The sequence below is a fragment of the Helicoverpa armigera genome, chromosome 25 (assembly GCF_030705265.1).
Source record: "Helicoverpa armigera isolate CAAS_96S chromosome 25, ASM3070526v1, whole genome shotgun sequence".
Classification (NCBI taxonomy): Eukaryota; Metazoa; Arthropoda; class Insecta; order Lepidoptera; family Noctuidae; genus Helicoverpa; species Helicoverpa armigera.
Window position 1 is genome coordinate 8,894,334 of NC_087144.1, and position 20,548 is coordinate 8,914,881.

Below are 20,548 nucleotides of genomic sequence, written 5' to 3' on the forward strand. Positions count from 1 at the left end.
CGAGAGAGGGTAGTAGAAAAGTTGAGAGGGGGTAGTCACTTAACAACAAAAATAGACCTTGATTCTATTCACTCGCACTAATCAATAAGTACTAATCGCACGTATCACTTAACACTAATCACTTTACGCTTCCGTTCACACCTTGATTACTAAACACCTGCACTAATCACCTGCAGTGTTAACTTAACAAAGTGTAAACCGGGCATTAGATCAACTATCATCAAAACTTTATTTAAATTCCAGACCACCATATTACGAATGAGGTGGAAAAATGCAGTAAAAACACAGATTTCTATGCAAATCATTTATTAACAGCATCCTTCTTCTTCCACGTATCTTCCCACTTCTTCTGCGACAGTTTAAATACATCGAGCTGAAGTTTCGCAGCCAATATCCGACCGTAAGGGGTACTGTTCAGAAGACTGCTCTTGTCCGCGAGCTCGTTCATTAACTTCACCTTCTGTTCTACAGAAGCGACGTTGAAGATCTGTTCAAAAGCGCGGGAACCGTACTGGGATAGCGCTAACTTTTGGTAATATCCCTGAAATTGTGGGAATGATACAAGTTAGGTTTTGTGTTTGACATTACCTGCCAAAAACACATAGATTAGCAACTCTAATGATATCAGAATAGATACTGCACTTATCCTTACTGAATTACGAATACGAAATTAACTGTTTGTTGAGGTTTTACGCTAAAACGGGCTACGAGAGTGAAGGGATAATGAGTGCAAATGCTTGTGCACTATATGTTCTGCGCAGTTGGCTAATCTCTACATGAGAACAGCCGCCGTGGCAATCGAATAGGAAGACATCATCATCATCAGTATTTTATTCCTAGTTTCCACTATCATGAAGCTACTTGCAGCCAACTTCGCACCAGCACAGTTACATGCCGAGTACCCACCTTAAGCCTCCACACAAGCTTGTCCCGTGCCTTGACTCCGACGCACTGTCCCTTGCACAGCGCGTCAGCCACGTGGCAGCCCTTCGCGTCACAGAATATCACCATCAATTGCTCAGCCGTCAGGTCGAGGAGACCGGTTACTGCTTTTGCTGGACGCTGGGGAAATAAAAGGTGTAAGTAGTGAATATTGGTAAGAAAAGATGGTTGAGTAAAAATTAAGGTTATAAATAAAAAAATAGGTTTGGTAGTTGGTTTCATTACGTTCTTTTTATTTCCTATTTATCAAGTCTTGTATTCACTTTGTAGTCAGCTTCTAGTTTTCTGTTTACTTATTTAAAACGAGATTCAAAGAGAGTTAATCATAGGATAGTTTTTCAAAAGCAATTCAAATAGCAGTTCTAGAAATAAATAGTCAAATCATAAAAATAATCAATGAAACAATGTTTTCTGATTTTTATAAAAGTAAATACTCAAACATTCCGTTCACCTCAAAATTCTGCTATCTATTCATGAGAACCACACGAAAATTAATTTAACAGTTTTAGCACTGCAAACAAACACGATAACACGACGACGAGAGAAGATGTAGGTATAAAGCATTATATTTTCGATCTTTAAATATGAAATTTTAGACAAAAATTTAGGTATGATATTTACCTGAAAGTCCAGTATACACTGCAGTATAACAGAGCCGTGCACATTGATGAAGTACTCCTTATCCAAAGCGTTCAGGTCAACTCGGTCAAGTGGCAGCAACCGCAAGCATAGTACAGAGAAGTACTTCTGATTGTCCGGAGAGTTACACTTTAGGGCTACTTCAAGACTCTGTGGATTATAAGATAGATGCTATCAGTAATTTAATTTAGTCATTTAATATAGTATAATTTATGGCTCTGTGTAATCAATGCTTTGATTGTATTTCTTCTCTTATTTGGATATTTCTTTGTACCACAAAGGCTCCAGAAATACAACACTATATCCAAGTAACAGGCTATATTTTCTCTGTGTATAGGCAGTAGTTTCCAGCTGCGGGACTTGGTTGAAACCTAATTTTATTGAATCTCTATTTTTTAATTTAACACTTTTTGTCGAACAAATAAATGACATACTAAAAAACAACTCACATTAATAAACTGCGCCTGCTTGGCCTTGAGTCGGAGACAGGCCTTGGCGAGCGCGACCAGCACCCCCGTGTTGCCGCATGACAGCAGCGCCGCGAGGCGGTCTGATAGCTCCTCGAACATCGGCTCGAACTGCGAGTATTAAATCAATAAGAAAGTTATTGTTAAGTGAACTTTGGAAATAAATAAATACATTCCGAATCATAAGCAGTTAAAATATCCAGTCTACATGATGACATGGGTTCGATTCCAGGTCAGGCAAGTATATCTTAGACAGACTGTGTTTCGGATATCACGTTCAACTGTAGGTCCCAGCTGTCAATAAACATCCTTGGCAGACATTAAGGGTAGTCAGAAGCCAGTAAGTCTGACACCAGTCTTACCAAGGGGGTAGCCTAGGTTGTAGAGGTCAGATAGGGCAGTCGCTCTTTATAAAACACTGGTACTCAGCTGCATCTGGTTAGATTGGAAGCTGACCCCAAGATAGATGGTAAAAGGCTCAGGAGCTGATGATGATGATCTCCTCACCTCCTCCTTGACGTCACAGTTGTCTATGAGCCGCTGCACCGTGTAGTTGAGCATGGGCATCGCAGCCAGCTGTCCCAGCCGGTTGATGAAGCAGCGAGCATAGATCTGAGTGTACGTTTTCTTCTTAGATACGAACAGAGCTGCTTCTAGTAGTCTGCAAAAAGTGATTCAAAGGTAGTTAAAGAAAAGGTTTTTTTAACAATAAAAAGTAACAACAAGATTAGTGAATTATAATGGAAATGTTTAACGGTAAAGCAAGGTATTTTAACAGGACCTACATCTAAAATAAGATTGAATGTTATAATTTGAAACTCACCTCACAGCAGATTCAGACTCAAACACAGGCGGTAGATTAGCAGCCTTCACCGCATTGTCATCACCTTCCGCATCCTTAACATCTTTCTTATCATCATCACCATTTGCCACCCAATCTTCAGGTGCAAAGCTTTCATCCAACAGTTTCCGTAACAAGTCCTTCGTAGCATTCTTATCAACATTCTTTATAGCGTATAGCATAACTTGGAGCAAGCCTGATGTAATATTCTGATATGGTAAGTCTTTAAACTGAGGCCATGCTGACAAACGGTTCACAAACTCTTTGACTATCTCCTTAAATTCATCGGGAACGTTCTTGTAAGTCATTTTCGTTGTATGTGGTGGTATTCCCTTCCCGTCATCAACTGTTTGTTTGAATATATTAACTTTAGGCTTCTCCCCAGGCAGTAAAGTGATACCGCTTAAACATTTCAGTGCGCTACGTAAAATATGATTTGCGTATTGATCCCATACAAAATCTTCTAAATTGTTCAGAGCATATTTTGATATTTTTATAGTAAATTCGTGGCATTTTTGTATATGTTCTTCTGTAAATTTAGATTCTGTTTTTGGTTCTAATTTGGGTTTTTTCTTAGGGACCTCTTCCACTTCATTATTTTCTTCTGCTGTCTGTAAATGTTCTGTAGCTCTCTCACAGGCTACCCTTAACAATGTTTCCACCACATGGCTGGTGAAGTTATCCGCACAAAGTTTACGTAAGTCCGGAGAGAGTACTTCGATGAACCGTTCCAGGTCTTCGGCTGAGGCGAAGGGTAGCAACAGTTCTATGACTCGACAACCGAGCTGGTTGCCTACTACGTTGTGTTCTTCACCTTTTGTGCGCTCTAGTACATTGTTTACTAATGCATCTGAAATGTAAAATTCGTAATGTTAGTTAATTAACAAATATAGCTTATATTCTTGATGCTATAGTTGGGCTTCGTTCCGAGTTTTTATTGAAAAAACGTTTGGTGGTAAAATAGTATAATCCGTACACAAAAACACAATACAATATATATTAGGGAGCTTAAGCACCGGCACGCGAGCGACGCGGGCGTCCGTCAACAACCGGAGCGCATGCGTCGTGCTTCGCGGTTGCTCGTGCACTGTCGGCTCTCCGCGCGCGCCGCAAAAGCTGCGCGGCTGTTCCACTTTTAATTATTTCGGTAGCGAGCCGGCGCGCGTCTTACCCTAGAGGGGCGCGGAGGGGCAATTGACAAGGTCCGCGCTACAATGCTCATATACCAGAATAACATGTAAGGTACTTTTGTACCATGTGCGGAAAGAAATTCACACGAAATACCCGCCCCTAAGACGACCCACTGACCGAAATACTGGTAGAAGCAAGTAATACTTATTTTTAAGAAATCTTGGTATATAATAACTATTGCTGTTGAACTTACGTCTTTCTTCCTTATCCTGAATGCCCTGTTTCATGGCATCTAGGATACCAACGAAGTATTGATACAATTCTTCAGGAATCTTCGTCCCGCGACCCATTTGACCTTTCTTTGCATATTTCTTGGCGTTTGCAAGAAAATTCTTGCGCTTTTTCCTGGTCCTTTTCTTATTTGGATCATTATTTGCGGTTTCTTCACTCATTTTTGCTGAAATTATGCACTCAACTGCACTTTGCAAACGAAAACATGGATGTTTTGAGGTTATTATAACGTCAAAGTCAAACTCATGCGGTTTTGACTTTTGAAGCGTTCCGTGACAAAGTTTTCAGGAATAGTAGTCTTAGAGGTCAGATCAGAAGTGGTACTTGAAAATGAATAACACACGTCTATAAACATTTAACCTGGTAAGGTTTATTTCTTACAAAGGATTTAGCAGAAGCCAACTTTGAATAGCAAATACAATATTGATAATTAATTATAATCTTAAAAACCAGAAGCAGGTTTGTTTAACGAGGAAATTACAAGAAATGGTTTTAACATGAAAATCAACTAAGATTAGTCAAGAACGCGGCAAAATCGCATTCTGTCAAACTATAACATGTCTTGTCATAACGACGTTCGAAAAAAGAATCCTCCAAGCATAGATGAACGGCTGAATGGCGAGGTGTCTATGGTCGCTCGTCTCTGCTGCCCTCTTTGTAACTACTGGCAGCTAACACGGCCTCTCCTGATACCCTGACGTCCTCGGCAGGATCTGGGTGAGCCTGGTTGAGTCTCGGAACACCTGCACATTCAACAAGCGAGTTGGATCTGGCTCAATTTCGTCATATTTAAATCTCGATTGGTTATCGTGGTCATCATCGGTTTTTCTGAACACATGACACTTTCAGAATAAAAATTATTCGAGGACTTACAAACCTCAAACAATGTACTAATCCATTTAAAGAAAGAAAAATAAATAACATCAACTTGAAATCAAATAACAAGTACAAAATGAATAACAGAATACTGGTATACCAATCAGTGACTCGCAAATAAATAACATCAACTTTAAATCAATTAACAGATACAAAATTAATAACAGAACACTGGTATACCACCCAGTGTAAGTGTGTCGAGTGTAAGGCTGAAACATATTAGTTGTACACATATAAACACACAACATACAAAGAAATCATGTAAATTATTAACCTGGTTTGGAGTGTAAAGCTGAAACATATTAGTTGTAAGAAGAAATACGATTACTTTTACTTATTAGTTAAACCGTGGGTGCAAGCGTGCACTCAAGCGCAAGAAATATGTTATCAAGAACAAATACTCGAACTATACGGAAGTCATAGTCAAATCAAGTCATAGTCAAGCCAGGGGCTCAAAATATACGGAAGTCATGGTCAAGGCAAGTCATAGTCAAGCCAGTTGTTCAGACTATACGGAAGCCATAAGCCAGGGGCTCAGACTATACGGAAGCCATAAGCCAGGGGCTCAGACTATACGGAAGCCATAAGCCAGAGGCTCAGACTATACGGAAGCCATAAGCCAGAGGCTCAGACTATTCGGAAGCCATAAGCCAGGGGCTCAGACTATACGGAAGCCATAAGCCAGAGGCTCAGACTATTCGGAAGCCATAAGCCAGAGGCTCAGACTATTCGGAAGGCATAAGCCAACAGAACCAGCAGGAGCACCAGCACAGCAGCGCTCGTGCCACGACCAGGAGCACCGGCAGAGCAGTGCTCGTGCCGCAATCAGCAGCACCAGCACAGAAGCGCTTGGGCCACGACACGGCCGTTACACATTCTCGTGTATAAGTCTGCGAACAAGCACTTGCGACATACATTTCGTTCGGCCACTTCTGACCATTAAAATCTGGAAAGCTTTTCGCTCTCAAAGAAATAAATTCAAGGCATAACTTTGAAACTATGTCTCAGAAATATCATTATTACTAATCATGTATCAGCAACGCTGAAAACACAACTACCATTACGGTTTGATAAGTTACGTGTAGTTAACTTCACTTCAGCTTTTGCTACACAGAATACTCATAGGTGACAATACCAATGGTTGGTACATTATTACACATTTTTCCACTTAATACAGCTAAGAGCATAATTACTTCAGATGTGTAATCAAAACAATAGAACAGATCACCTGACCTCAAAGCATGATATGCCAGGTCTGCTATCCACTGGCTTTCATTACCGGGGTATGCCAAATGAGATACTGGCCGTCAGCACTACGTACAGCATCCAAAGCTTGTGCAGCAGCACAGCACCCGGGGAGCATGAAGTGTCACAGCACTCTTACTATGTCAAACGACACAGCACCTGGAGCGCTTGCACCATCACCTCACACAGCTTAGGCTTATCCTCAATACCTGTAGTCAAAAGACAAGCAAGCAAGCATCTGGCTAAGGTAACCAAATGTTCAATTGACAGACTCTCAAGCATTGTCATGTTACAGATTTGAACATTAGTTAACATCAAAAATTAATGCCGAATTACATAATCAGTAAAAGAAAATAAAAACTAAGGTCTGAAAACAGACTTTCAATTTGTAAATTGTAAAATGGCACCAAAATCTAGAGCCTGATGCACAATTTTAACTATTTCATTTCAATGAAAACAATTTGAGTAAGTCAATATCAAATCAGTGTGCATTTATACCACAAAAGCAGTAAACTTATATTTCTGTGTAGGTACTTGTTGAAACTCTCATGAGCAGAAAGTTTAGAAATAAATATTATTGAGCTCATTTACATAGTAAGCCTGTTAGTTATCTAACTCAAGTTCTCATACACATTCAGTATGTCTTTAACCAATAAACCACCAAGATGGATTACAAGACATGTATTACATAAAGGCTATAAATCGGATTGATCTCACCATTCACATACAGGTAGGTACATTACAGAATTCTTCCCATAACATCTGGAGCATAGTAGGAGCAAGGCATGTTGTTCACGGATACCACAGCAATACATAGGCAGAAACTCATTCCACCCAAAACACACGAGAGCAGCATCAGCGTACTAAGCTCGAGCAATTCTCGAGCCGCCTGCATAGCATTTTGAATCTACCAATCTATGTAACGCACTGCAATCCATTACAAAATAAAATAGAACGGCAAAAACTTCGGTAATGGCGGATATCCTTACACCGCGTCGTACTTAATAAAAGTGCCAATGAATCTGAAACTGAAATCAAAAACTTTATAGTGGGAGTGAGACTATCCCACTTCTGATCTTAAAAACCAGAAGCAGGTTTGTTTAACGAGGAAATTACAAGAAATGGTTTTAACATGAAAATCAACTAAGATTAGTCAAGAACGCGGCAAAATCGCATTCTGTCAAACTATAACATGTCTTGTCATAACGACGTTCGAAAAAAGAATCCTCCAAGCATAGATGAACGGCTGAATGGCGAGGTGTCTATGGTCGCTCGTCTCTGCTGCCCTCTTTGTAACTACTGGCAGCTAACAATAAGATCACGATGTGACATCTTCAACGTCCGTCATGCTTCCGTCCTTCATAATTTCTTCTTCTATACCAGCCCGGTCAGGCCAGGTTGGTAGCAAGGAGGATTCATATCTAACACGGCCGTTCCTGACCCTGCGGCGTCCTCGCCAGCAGTATTATTCGCCTCTTCAGCATCAGGTCAACTCCCCATAAGCTAGTCACCGACATGTTGCTCATGATCTGAAACATGTTAAGCAAGGTATAAGTAATTTACTCGTAGTAGTCGTTTTTGTGTATAAGTCTGAAGTATGTAATATGTTGAGAAAAGGAAGGGTAACAAAAAAAAGGTTTCCATATTTACTTCTACTGGCGCAAGTGTGCACTCAAGCGCCCACAGGCAAAGGCATATTGAAAGGTGTTATGGTAGTAACCAGCTTCAGACTAAACACGAATAAAAAAAAAGTGCATCGTGAATGACAGAATCCGGACTTCCATCACTCGCCATACACCGCCAGGTGACAGAGGCTCCCAGTTTGCATGTCATTTTACGCATTCATAGCATAGGCACGCATTTAAGCTCTAGGTTGCTTACTATGACAACGTGAAACAGAGACACATACCGTCGTATGTTCTCCCAGTGGTCTAAACAATAGTCCCACTCAGAAACAGAGACCCATGCCGTCGCATGTTCTCGATGACAGAGGCTCCCAGTTTGCTTGTCATTACACACGCTCATAGCATAGGCACGCGTTTAAGCTATAGGTAGCATACTATGAAGACGTGGAACAGAGACCCATACCGTCGTATGTTCTCTCAGCGGCCTCCAAAGTAACACCGCCACGGTATAAAGAGAGACCCGTACATTCATACGTTCTCAAAGTGGTCTAGACAACTAGCACCACCAGTATAGAAAACCAAAGAGCCGTAATCTCGTACGGTATAGTAGGGTATTTCAAGGTCAAAATCAAAGAAAAGTCCATTTTTAAGTTAAAATAACAGTCAAGGTCAAAATCAGTCATTGAAAGTAGGCCAATTAGATTAACACTTTTTCACATCAATATTCATGCATCCTTCAATTAGATTAACACTTTTTCACATCAATATTCATACATCCTTTCACGGCACGCACACATAGACTCATGTACATTCGAACGTCTTCAAAGTCCTTATCTTTGTCAAATTGTCTCGCAGCTATCAAAGAAAGCTGAGGAGGTGTCCACTTCCATCGCCACAGCGGACGTAGTGGCGTTCTAATAAACTTTTGTAAGAGGCACCAAGACACAAACAGCCAGCAACATTGGCACACTGCAACGCAGGCAGCAGTTCTCGAAGTTGTTCGGGAATATGTATACCTCGGGCAGACATTGCAGTTAGGTAGAAACAACTTTGAGGACGAGGTGAATAAGAGAATTCAGTTGGGTTGGGCTGCATTTGGGAAGCTACGTCGAGTCCTAACATCGTCGATCCCACAGTGCCTAAAGACAAAAGTCTTCAATCAGTGCGTCCTACCTGTCATGACTTACGGAGCCGAAACGTGGACACTGTCGGTACGGCTGGTCCACAAGTTTAAAGTCGCTCAGCGAGCTATGGAAAGGGCTATGCTCGGCATTACTCTGAGGGATCGCATCAGAAATGAGGTAATCCGTCAGAGAACCAAGGTCATCGACATAGCCCACCGAATCAGCAAGCTGAAGTGGCAGTGGGCTGGCCATATTAGCCGAAGAACCGATAACCGTTGGGGTAAACGCGTTCTAGAATGGAGACCACGCCTCGGCAAACGTAGTGTAGGACGTCCTCAGGCACGGTGGAGTGATGACTTGCGCAAGGCGGCTGGCAGGAGCTGGATGCGAGCAGCCGCAAATCGATCTCAGTGCGGTGCACTTGGAGAGGCCTATGTCCAGCAGTGGACTGCTATAGGCTGATGATGAACGCAGGCAGCAACATTGGCACGCTCCGATACAGGCAGCAACATTAGCACGCCGCAGCACAGCCAGCAGCACTGGGACGTTGTTATCAGCAGCACTGGTACGTTGCTATCAGCAGCACTGGTACTCTGCTATCAGCAGCTGCATTGGCACAAAAACATTGCTCACTGCAACGCAGCCTCGTGTGCCTCTCTCCTGCTCATTACACGTCTTCGTGTACAATTCTGTGAACAAACATTCAAGCACAGTATACATTTCGCTCGGCCACTGCTGACCATTCATTTGAAGGATCTAAGTTTTGAAAGAAATAAATCCATGACTAAATTATAACTTTGACACACAAAATCAAAATAGTGATAAAGTCAATCTCCGAAATATCATCATTACTAATCACGTGCCAACAAAGCTCATAATACAACAGACATTACGTTATGGTTACGTTTAGCTCATGCTACTTCTTTTTTTTTTACAGTACAATACTTTTAAGCAAACATAAGTCATCAACGGTTGAAATTGACACGTATGCAGTGTTAATCATCTTTTATAAATGGCAAAGGTCACGATGGTGATTCAATTGACGTTGCCATCTTACGACACCATGATGACCACAAACAAGGAACTAGCCAGCAATATTGGGCCGCGCTGTGGGCCGCGCCAACGCGGCCATCCTGCGCTTTACACGTCCTCGTGTAAGTGCACTGTAACAGAAATAATACCAAGGAACATCTTTTCGTTCGGTCACTTCTGACCATAAATTTAAAAATCGATGTTCTTAAATAAATTATATCCAATTAATCTTTAACAAAAAAACAAATTCGCCGACCCGGGGATCAAACCCGAAACTGCACAGCAGTCGTGCTATGCGTCTGCCAGATCAATGAGGCGAATGCGCACTCAACTTGAGAACCACATGAAAAATAAAACAGATCACCTGATCGCCTGAATGCATGATATACCAGGCATACTGTCCACTCGCTCTCATCATTCGAGCAATGTCGCGCGATGTGCTGACCGGCGGCACTCCGCACAGCATGCAGCAATAAAGCAAGCGCAAGAAGTGTGAAACTTCAGCACATACGTCGTCAAATTATGTGCTTCTCACGTAGTAAATCTCGTTGTTTTCTGGTTTCAGTTTATCTCCGATATCTGTAGTTAGAAGGTTAAGGAAGTAGGCTTTGGGCTAGATTCAGGCATCTGAGTGTTTAAACATTTACTTGACGAACTTTCATGCATTATTAGCAAGGAATATAAGTGAACATAATCATTTTAATAAGAAAGCGAAAACTAAGCTGTACCTAATTGTTAGTCAGGCTTCCAGATTGTTAAGAATCATTGCCATTACTAGGAGTACTCATTTCAATTAATACCTTCCACTAAACATATCTTACATTAACGCTGCCTTCCATGCCTGAGCTATAAGTCAGTGTACGTCATATCTAATAGGTAAGCTATTGCTCAAAACTGGTAAGCAATTGGCTAAAACAACGTAGTTATACCATGGTAGCAGCAAACTGATATTTCTGTTTTTAGTAGAAAGTGTCATTAATGGGGTAGTATATGAAGCAAATTCATTGAGCTCTGTCTAGTCTAGCTTGTAAGCAAGTAAGAACATTTAGTTAAATGTGATAAGCCAAAACATTTCAAAAGCAGATAGGTAGAAGATGTATTTCTTTGCTTCTACTATTTAGCCATCATTATTTCAGTTTTCATTGTTATGCAAACACTTTTGCAAACTTCAAAACATATGTAGGTTTTGTATTAAAATCGAGTATTTCAGGCGCATTTCGAGAATCGAACCCGAGTCGTCGCGCACTGCAAACCAATACGAGGATTTACCATAGTTGCGTATGACTGAATTTCTTAATTATTTATAACAGATAAGATACATAAGAACTGGATTGATCTCACCAGGCATTATCACTCCATGCTTCTTGTAATATCTCTGCAAACAAACATCATGCATGACTCATGTTTGGTCGCGCTAAGCCTTTGCGCGTATAATAACCGCAAAGAGTCACACTATATGCTAGCTATCGGCTGGCAGTGCTCGTGGACACGAAGAGAATGAGGTGGATATTTGCTAGGACCGTGGTCGGCCCTACTGCTAGTAGTCTCCTTCCACACGAAGCATATGAGCGGCCTCGCGATAGCTTGAAGAGCTGTTTTATTCGAAAAACAGGATGCGTGTTCCCAGCATGTAGTATTATTCTCGCCACAAAACGAATTATCACATGAAACAGAATAATAAGTCAATTAATTATAATGCAATCATGTAAATACAACATGACATGTCACCATAGCAACCGCTCAAGACTTGTTATTTTAAAATGTATGTCAATTTCCACTATTTCTCTATGATTTATCGAAGAATGAAGAACTCCACGTCGATACTATTCTCTCAGCTAACTGAACACAAAATCTTCATTGTGCAATTACTCTTCAAAATTATTTTTAGTGTAACAAATCATATATCAGACTGAACATTCAAATAGTTTTAAGAGTTGGTAATCTACATAAGGCTTCATTTTTATATAGTTGTCTGCCGACGTGATGAAAAGTAGCGTCATGATGTACAGCACTTCTTTCTCAACGCTAGGCTTATTTATACCTCTTACTACAACAAGATATATTCCTGAGTTTTAGAGGTAGATGCACTATCCGCACCATTCATAATCTAAACATCGGACAGATGATGGTCATAAATGTGTAACTTGTGACTTCAACATGGCTGTTCATGGCCACTTCCTTCGATATTCGATATTCTGTGTAAGAAATCGAAATGTTTGAAAAGAAATCCAAGGGGTTAACACTAAAGCACTAATCTGCTATTTAAAAAATCTTCGTAATATCGCTCTGATAGAGTTCCAGCTGGTGGAGAGTCTTCAGTGTTTCCAGGATCCGATCGCTTTTTGTTTTACAAACAAGCTACAGTGGCTGTCACTTTTCTTCTCGCAATTTTTATCCAAGACTTGAATTGCGTGACCAATTCATCCGCATATCCTGGGCTTCTGCGTACTAGTATGTTGTAGGATATGACACCCAGCGCATGAGGAGCATTCACATTGTCGCGGCGCGATTCGTGAGATTATAACTGTTTCGTCGTTTTTCACGAGAATGCCCTCGAATGTAAGAAATAAGACTTACTTACAGTTGACGTGAAATTTCATGAACAAAATAAATAATTATTGGATTCAGATGGCAAAGGGTAAAGAACGCGTGGCGATCCCACTTCTGATCTTAGAGGTCAGATCAGAAGTGGTACTTGAAAATGAATAACACACGTCTATAAACATTTAACCTGGTAAGGTTTATTTCTTACAAAGGATTTAGCAGAAGCCAACTTTGAATAGCAAATACAATATTGATAATTAATTATAAGATCACGATGTGACATCTTCAACGTCCGTCATGCTTCCGTCCTTCATAATTTCTTCTTCTATACCAGCCCGGTCAGGCCAGGTTGGTAGCAAGGAGGATTCATATCTAACAGTAGCATAAAAATGCTGACTCTTTCTTTTTAATGAAACTGAAATATCTTCCATCTCTTTCACAAAACGGGGAAACGCGGGAAAGATTAAATATTGTATATTCACAATGCGAGATGATTCTGGCGGGAACTTTAAATAAGCGCGGTTCAGGATTTTTTCAAAATTTGTTTTTATTAAACATTTGCTAGTTTTTTTTTATGTAAAAGTAATTAAAACAAAAGTGCTAGGTGTGGAAAACTGTGAAAATGGTGGGAAATGAGGGGGGCGGGGATAACCCGCCCACCTCACATAAACGTCCCCGGTCTGAGGCCGGAGGCGAAGGGACTGCGATGGACTGCTGTGGTGATGGCGGCGGCGGTGAGCGTACTGACTACTCACCATATTTCAAACCAGATTACAAAAGACTATATCCAGAAAATGCACCTTATGTGGACTTTAAAGTGTTCATTGAAGCCACCAACAATAAGGATAGAATAGGAAATAAGAGCCCTATCTACCTTAACCACATATTTTCTAGCGAAATAAAAGGGGTGACGGCCATACAGCGCATTAATGCGAATAAAATAGCGGTAATATTCAAGCAATATAATACTGCTAATAATTTTATTAATAATACTGCTTTTCTTAACAAACATGATTTGAAAGCATTTATTCCGGCTGCGCAAATAGAAAAAACAGGTATAATCAGATTTGTACCAGCAAACATCTCTAACAAAGAATTATATACAAAACTGTCTTCAATCTATGAAATAATAGCTGTAAGAAGATTCACAAAGAAAGTTGGACAAGAGCGAGTACCACTACAAACAGTTAGCATAACTTTTCTATCAAATATTCTTCCAGACAATGTACAATATGATTTATTTTCATACCGAGTATTTGAATATGTCCCCCCATTGCAGCAATGTTTCCGTTGCTTCAAATTTAACCATTCTGCTAGAATATGCAATGGTAAACAAAGATGTTCCATTTGTGGAGGTGAGCATTTATATAAAGTATGTGACAAACCAACAGAGATCTGCTGTGTCAATTGCAGTGGGCCTCATCTGGCAATATCTAGATTGTGTCCAATTAAATTAAACAAAATTTTAGAAAAGAAAAATAAAATTACTTACGCAAGTGCAACAATGACAAAACAACAAATGACTGATATTTCACAATTTCCACCTCTTTCACCTCCAAAAATGAAACTAGTTGATAATAATGTAAATAAAACTGTAAATAAGTCTGTACATACATCTGTAAATAAGTCTGTACATACTTCTGTAAATAAGCCTGTTGTAAATAATACTGTACATAATGTAAATAAACCCAAGGAAGTCCCTAAGGTGGACATCAAAGCACAAATAGTTGCCAGCAATGATGTACTCATGGCCCTGGTGCAAACATTGGTGGAACTAGGTAATAAGGGAGATAATACGCCTACTACCATAAACAGTATTAAAGAAACTTTACTTAAAAATCTAAAGTAATGGATCCAAGTCACACAATATCTAAGCTACGTATTGCTCAGTATAACATACAGAGTGCCAATAGTAAGAAACCCTTATTAATTCAATTCTTAGAAAAACAAAATATTGACATTTGCTTACTTAACGAAACATGGTTTAAAGATCATAATTTTAGAATACCTGGATATAATATTTATAATCAAAATTCCAATAACGCTCATAATGGTGTAGCAATACTAATTAAGCCATACTTAAAGTACACAGTTTTAAACACTAGATTTTATGAAGACATACAAACTGTTGCTTTGTCCTTATCTACTGTGCATGGTAGCTTAACTATTCTTTGTGTATACTGTCCTCCTTCTAGTGGACACCTACGAATCAACAGACTGCGTAATATAATTAATGATCTTCCAAAGCCCATCTTTATCAGCGGTGATTTTAATGCGCATCACATTGCATTTGGTTGTCTATCCACTAAGAGCAGAGGTCAGGATTTATTTAATATCATTGATGACTTGGATTTATGTATTTTGAATGATGGTAGTTTTACAACTGTTAATAACCCGAGACGAAATCCATCTGCAATTGATGTTAGCTTTGTTAGTGCTAACCTCGCATCAATATGCGAGTGGTCTGTGCATGATGATGCCATGGGTAGTTATCACTATCCAACAATAACAGAGATTACTCTACAAATAGATAAATATCAAATTAATCCCCCAGTTGATAGATTTATATATAAAAAAGCAGATTGGATAAAGTATAAAACTATTTCCAAAACAATATTCAATGATTTAGCCCTAAAATTGTATGATCCTATTTCAACCTATAATGATTTTTGTTCTCGATTAGATACTTTAAAAGAGATGACAATTCCTAAACTCACTAAATTAAATAATTTTAAAAGCAGGCCTCCAGCTCCTTGGTGGAATGACATTTGAAAAAAGTGTAATTGCCTCTTATAATGCATTAAAACTTTATAGAAGTGAGTCTACTATGGAGAATTATTTAGATTACAAAAGAAAAGATGCGCTTAAGAAAAGAACTATATCGGAACAAAGAGGAATAGGTTGGGATAACTTATGTAACACTTTTAATAGAACTACACCTATAAGTAAGATTTGGAATCATCTTAAAATGTTTAAAGGTATAAGAACTGGCAACAAATCATACAGTGATGAGTTTGTTTCTCCATTTCTAGATAAATTATCAGATAATAGTAATTTAAAAGATTCTGATAATTTAGGCAGTATTTTTGAATTAAACAATGACAATCTAAATTCAAAATTTTATTACATCCTTTTACATGGTCAGAATTTAACATGAGTTTGATATCTCGGAGAGACACTACACCTGGTTTAGATGATTTTCCATATTGTATTATTAAAAATTTAGATGAATCTGCGCAAAAAATATTTCTTAATGTTCTTAATCTCCTTTGGCATTGTAAACGTATTCCACAGTCATGGAAAACACAATGTGTCATTCCAATACTCAAACCAGATAAACCTGCAAAGTTGGCCAGCTCTTATAGACCAATATCACTCTCCTCATGTCTAGGGAAAATATTTGAAAACATGATCAAAAATCGTTTAGATTGGTATATGGAATCTAACAGCATCATTCCACATGTTCAATATGGATTTCGTCGAGGACGAAGTTGTGCTGACAGCTTCACTTCTTTAATCTTTGACCTGAAACATGCAAAAGATAGAAAGTTAAACACTGTTTGTGTATTTCTAGATGTTCAAGGTGCATTTGACAGTTTAGATCCGACTATACTTGTAGAAGTTATGTCTAGGTTGGGCGTGCCTGGTCAGCTGTGTAAATGGATATTTAACTTAAAAATAGAACAGTCTATGTAAGGCACAATAATACATTGTATGGTCCAAAATCTACATCTAGAGGTACTATGCAGGGTGCTACACTGTCTCCTTTGCTATATAATATATACACAAGTGAAATATGTAAATTTGTAAATAGTAATGTAGAAATTCTGCAGTTTGCAGATGATATTGTTCTGTACACTAGTAATTATAATGTAGAAATTGCGATTGACAATATCAACAAAGCCCTGTCTGAACTATTCCACTACTATAATGATGTATTGCATTTAAAAATTAACCCTCCAAAAGCAGTGTCATGATATTTGGAAATGAAAATACAAATTCAAAAGTAATTTATAATGGAGAAATTATAAACACAGTAAATTCAAAGAAATTTTTAGGCATAGTAATCGACAGAAAATTAACTTTCGAGGAACATATTAAATACATATCAAAGAATGCTCTAAAAGGCTTAAATATAATGAAATGTCTCGCAGGTGTTTCATGGGGGGCAGACCCGAAAATATTGTCAATTTTGTACAAAAGTATAGTTAGGAGTCATTTCGATTATAGTTCTCTAGTGTATATAAATAGTACTCATGTAAATAAATTAGATCTCTTGCAGAACAGAGCTTTGAGAACAATTTCTGGTGCAATGTGCTCTACTCCCATAAGGGCCATGGAAGTAGAGACTAAATTGATGCCCTTAATTTTGAGACGTATTCTACTTGCAGGGAGATTCTGTCTAAAGCTAATTGCTGCAAATAACAAGAAAATAAAAAATAAAATTGTACCTTTTGTAAATACTAATTCTCTCTTGAGTGGCAATTCCCCAACATTATCCAAAATATTGCTGGAAACAGAGAATAGTTTTACTGGTGTTAGAAAACAGTGCCCATGGCCATGTTACTCCTTCTCTTATCAGAGTATTACACATCCTATTAAAGTAATGCAAAATTCAATTAATAATAATTTTGAAATGTTGCAGTTTTTGGCAGAAAATAAGAATTATTATGTTATTTATACTGATGGCAGTAAGGGGAACGATTATGTGCATGCTGCTATATACGATTCACATTCAAAATTCTCTCGAAGCTTTGTTCTGCACAATACTTGTAATATATTCACTGCAGAGGCATATGCGGTTTATAGGGCATTATTATATATTCGTCAGCTTGATCATTGTAAATACTTTTTGATTGTTTCTGATTCACTAAGCTTGATAAAATCTTTAGCTAACCTTTCAATTTCATTTAAGTCTAATTATATTTTGTATTTTATCAAAGAAATAATTTATCAGTATTACCTTAAGCATATCGAAATTGCGCTCCTGTGGGTACCATCTCACCGAGGCATCTCTGGCAATGAAATAGCTGATAAAATCGCATATGATGGTAATAATGCTGTTGATGTTAGAAATGCAATGGAAATTCCGATGACTGATTTCCTGCAATGTATTAATGAAAATGTACATAATTTATGGTTAGAAATGTGGAAGAAAGACCAAAACATCAAAGGGAAGTGGTATGGAAGTATTCAAGAAAGATTACCTGTTAGACCCTGGTACAATAGACTGAAAGAAGCTAGCCGAGACTTTATCACTACGTTAAATAGATTGCGCTTTGGCCATAATACTGCACCGTCACACCTTGCTAGACTTGGGATTATTACGAGTAATACGTGCCCCCATTGTGAATCACAAGAAGGAACCATGGAGCATCTTATTTTTGACTGCCAAACCTTCCTACTTGACAGACTAGTGTTGGCTAGTGAACTGTGTGAACTGAAAATTAAGTTTGATTCTTCATCCCGCCCGCCGCCACTTGATCAGTTATTAAAAGACAAGAACAGTTATAAACCCATATACAAATACATTAAAAATACTATCAAAACAATTTAAGTGTCGTGAAGTGAAGTGATAAAGTTTATGTGTAAAAAATGACTTGACTTAAAGGTCTCAGTTACCAGGTCATAAAATTCCAAAAAAAAAAACAATGCGAGATCTTTAATGAAGAATTTGTTTTTTTTTTGTGGCATTTACCGTCATCAGATTGCTCGCACTATGCCTGAACAATACCAGTGCTGCACCTCCGTAGCATCACATAAGAATACAGTAAACTAGGGGCATAGGTACTCTTAATATCATGGAATCACATGAAATTCTGAAAAAAATTAAGTACCTACCTAAAAACAAAAGAATTGTTACCGACAGAAACATATCTAACTTTTGCAAGGAGCGAACTTGAAGCCTCGACCCGAAATCTAGCACCAAGATCGCCCAACCAGTCGCTAATCGTGCCGTTATTTATCTTCAATGTAAAATTAACATCAAATCCTCCAAAAATACGTAAATTAAACTATGCACTTAGCTTTAAAAAATATTTAAGGTTTAATCTACTCATTAATTAGCAAAGAAATACCGGGTACCTACGTAGGAGCATCATGTTCATTGAGTAAAAATACGTTCACCAAATGCAATGTCAAGTGCATTAGGGCATTGCCCTACGTTTAGCATAACGTAAAAGCGTTCACAAATAACAAGTAAACCTATTATTATTCACCTCCTTACACAACTACACATTGTTAACATCATTATCATAAAGTTATTGACTCCGTTCAATTGTTCTTCACGCTCGATCGGCATACAAACAGGGCCCCGATTCTCCTAAGTTAATAATGTCAAAATCGAATACAAATCGAATCGCAATATGATCGTAATAGCAGTTTTAACCATATCGGACATTCTGCTACTAATAAAAGACCAATCGTATTCGATTGACATTTGATTGGTGTGCGATTGGTCTGCTATTTTGATGATTTTGGTATATACGGTAGTTTGCTGTACAATCATTTTGCAATCGTAAATCATTTGCAGACAAAATGATTCATAATTGAATGACAGAAAAGGATAAAAACGTTTATTTCAAAGAAAAAATAGCGGAATGCCACATACGCTTCAATCGTAATCGAGTCGGGATTGGATCTCAGTCGAATCGAGTCGAACGTCAATCGAAGGGCGCTTAAGTAAAATTAGGAGAATCGGGCCCCAGGTATTCCTTCAAAGAATTCATATCATAATGATAAGCTTCCGAGACTAATGACGTAAAAAAGCTTCTGAAAGAGAGGGAAGAGTAGTATTCTGTCTGGCGCCAGAGAAATGCGGTGCAGCGGTGGGAAACCAAGCAAACGAAACTAGTTTGCCGCCGGCTAGCGGGAGCGAGCGCTCGATATTAACGTCTGCGCGATTGTGTAAATAAAGCCTTTACTTTTCGTCGATATTTTAATTTTAAAAATTCAATGAAAATAATTTCGATATCAATAAAAATCTGAAAATGATAGAACGTGGAACGCTCTAAAAAAAGTGCATTTCTTTTTTTATTTGCGAAAAAAGTTTGCATATCAAGAGTTATAATCGAAGTTTGTGGTGCCAAGTAGTGGAAGTGAATTATTTTTTTTGCCTGTGGATTTTAATTTAAGGTAAAATTAAGTGTTCAAAAAGTTGTGTGACTAGTTTGTAAAGGCGTTGACCGATCCACAACGCTGTGTCACGAGCCGTATTATTTACTTGCTTACTTTCTGGCACGGCCCAGCTAATTACACTTGCATGAAGATGCACGCTACTGTTGCATTAAATTATGCACCGAGTCTGATGAAATAACCACTAAAAACCAAGGCAAAATTATGAAATCCAATAATTCTCAGCACAGTCAGATTCTTATTAGAATTAATTAATTAATTAGACATCAGATATTTACATCAATTAACTTCTGCGTTTTACAGAATCATTATCTCAAACTTTAAATGAACAAAAAAATGGTAGGTCACGTTTAAAATATTCAGACAGGAAAATAACAAAAAGAGTCGCCCAAAGTCAGGCGCGGGAATAGCTAACAAAAAAGGCAAAACCTGATTTATTTAGCACGGCCGTATAGACTGTATGGGCATGAGCTTGTGCCTATATGAAAAAAATCTGCATATTTAAAAAAAAAGTAAGAACCCGCCTTTTCTTGGAATGTGGTTCGGGCCGCAAATGAACGCTACCTCAATTTTAAACTTAATTTCAAGGCATTTAAGTTTAATTTCCTTTGATTTTGTGCTTGATTACTCTTTTGACTTTGTGGAATACCAATGAAG

The 20,548-nt window shown here is 38.4% G+C and overlaps 1 protein-coding gene and 1 long non-coding RNA gene across 2 annotated transcripts; both read right to left on the reverse strand.

The window, feature by feature from the left end:
- Positions 1 to 289: 289 nt before the first annotated feature.
- LOC110376668 (nucleolar protein 9) lies at positions 290 to 4,544 on the reverse strand. The gene is made up of 7 exons (XM_064041344.1): positions 4,274 to 4,544; positions 2,872 to 3,739; positions 2,556 to 2,709; positions 2,031 to 2,159; positions 1,564 to 1,731; positions 907 to 1,062; positions 290 to 541 (listed from the first exon to the last, which is right to left on the reverse strand). The coding sequence occupies exons 1-7, from the start codon at positions 4,470 to 4,472 to the stop codon at positions 302 to 304; spliced, it is 1,914 nt and encodes a 637-aa protein (XP_063897414.1). The 5' UTR covers positions 4,473 to 4,544; the 3' UTR covers positions 290 to 301.
- A 9,163-nt stretch (positions 4,545 to 13,707) lies between these two features.
- On the reverse strand, positions 13,708 to 18,374 carry LOC135118705 (uncharacterized). The gene is made up of 3 exons (XR_010277720.1): positions 17,965 to 18,374; positions 17,721 to 17,861; positions 13,708 to 16,282 (listed from the first exon to the last, which is right to left on the reverse strand). It is a non-coding gene; the product is annotated as an uncharacterized LOC135118705 (long non-coding RNA).
- Between the last annotated feature and the right edge of the window lie 2,174 nt (positions 18,375 to 20,548).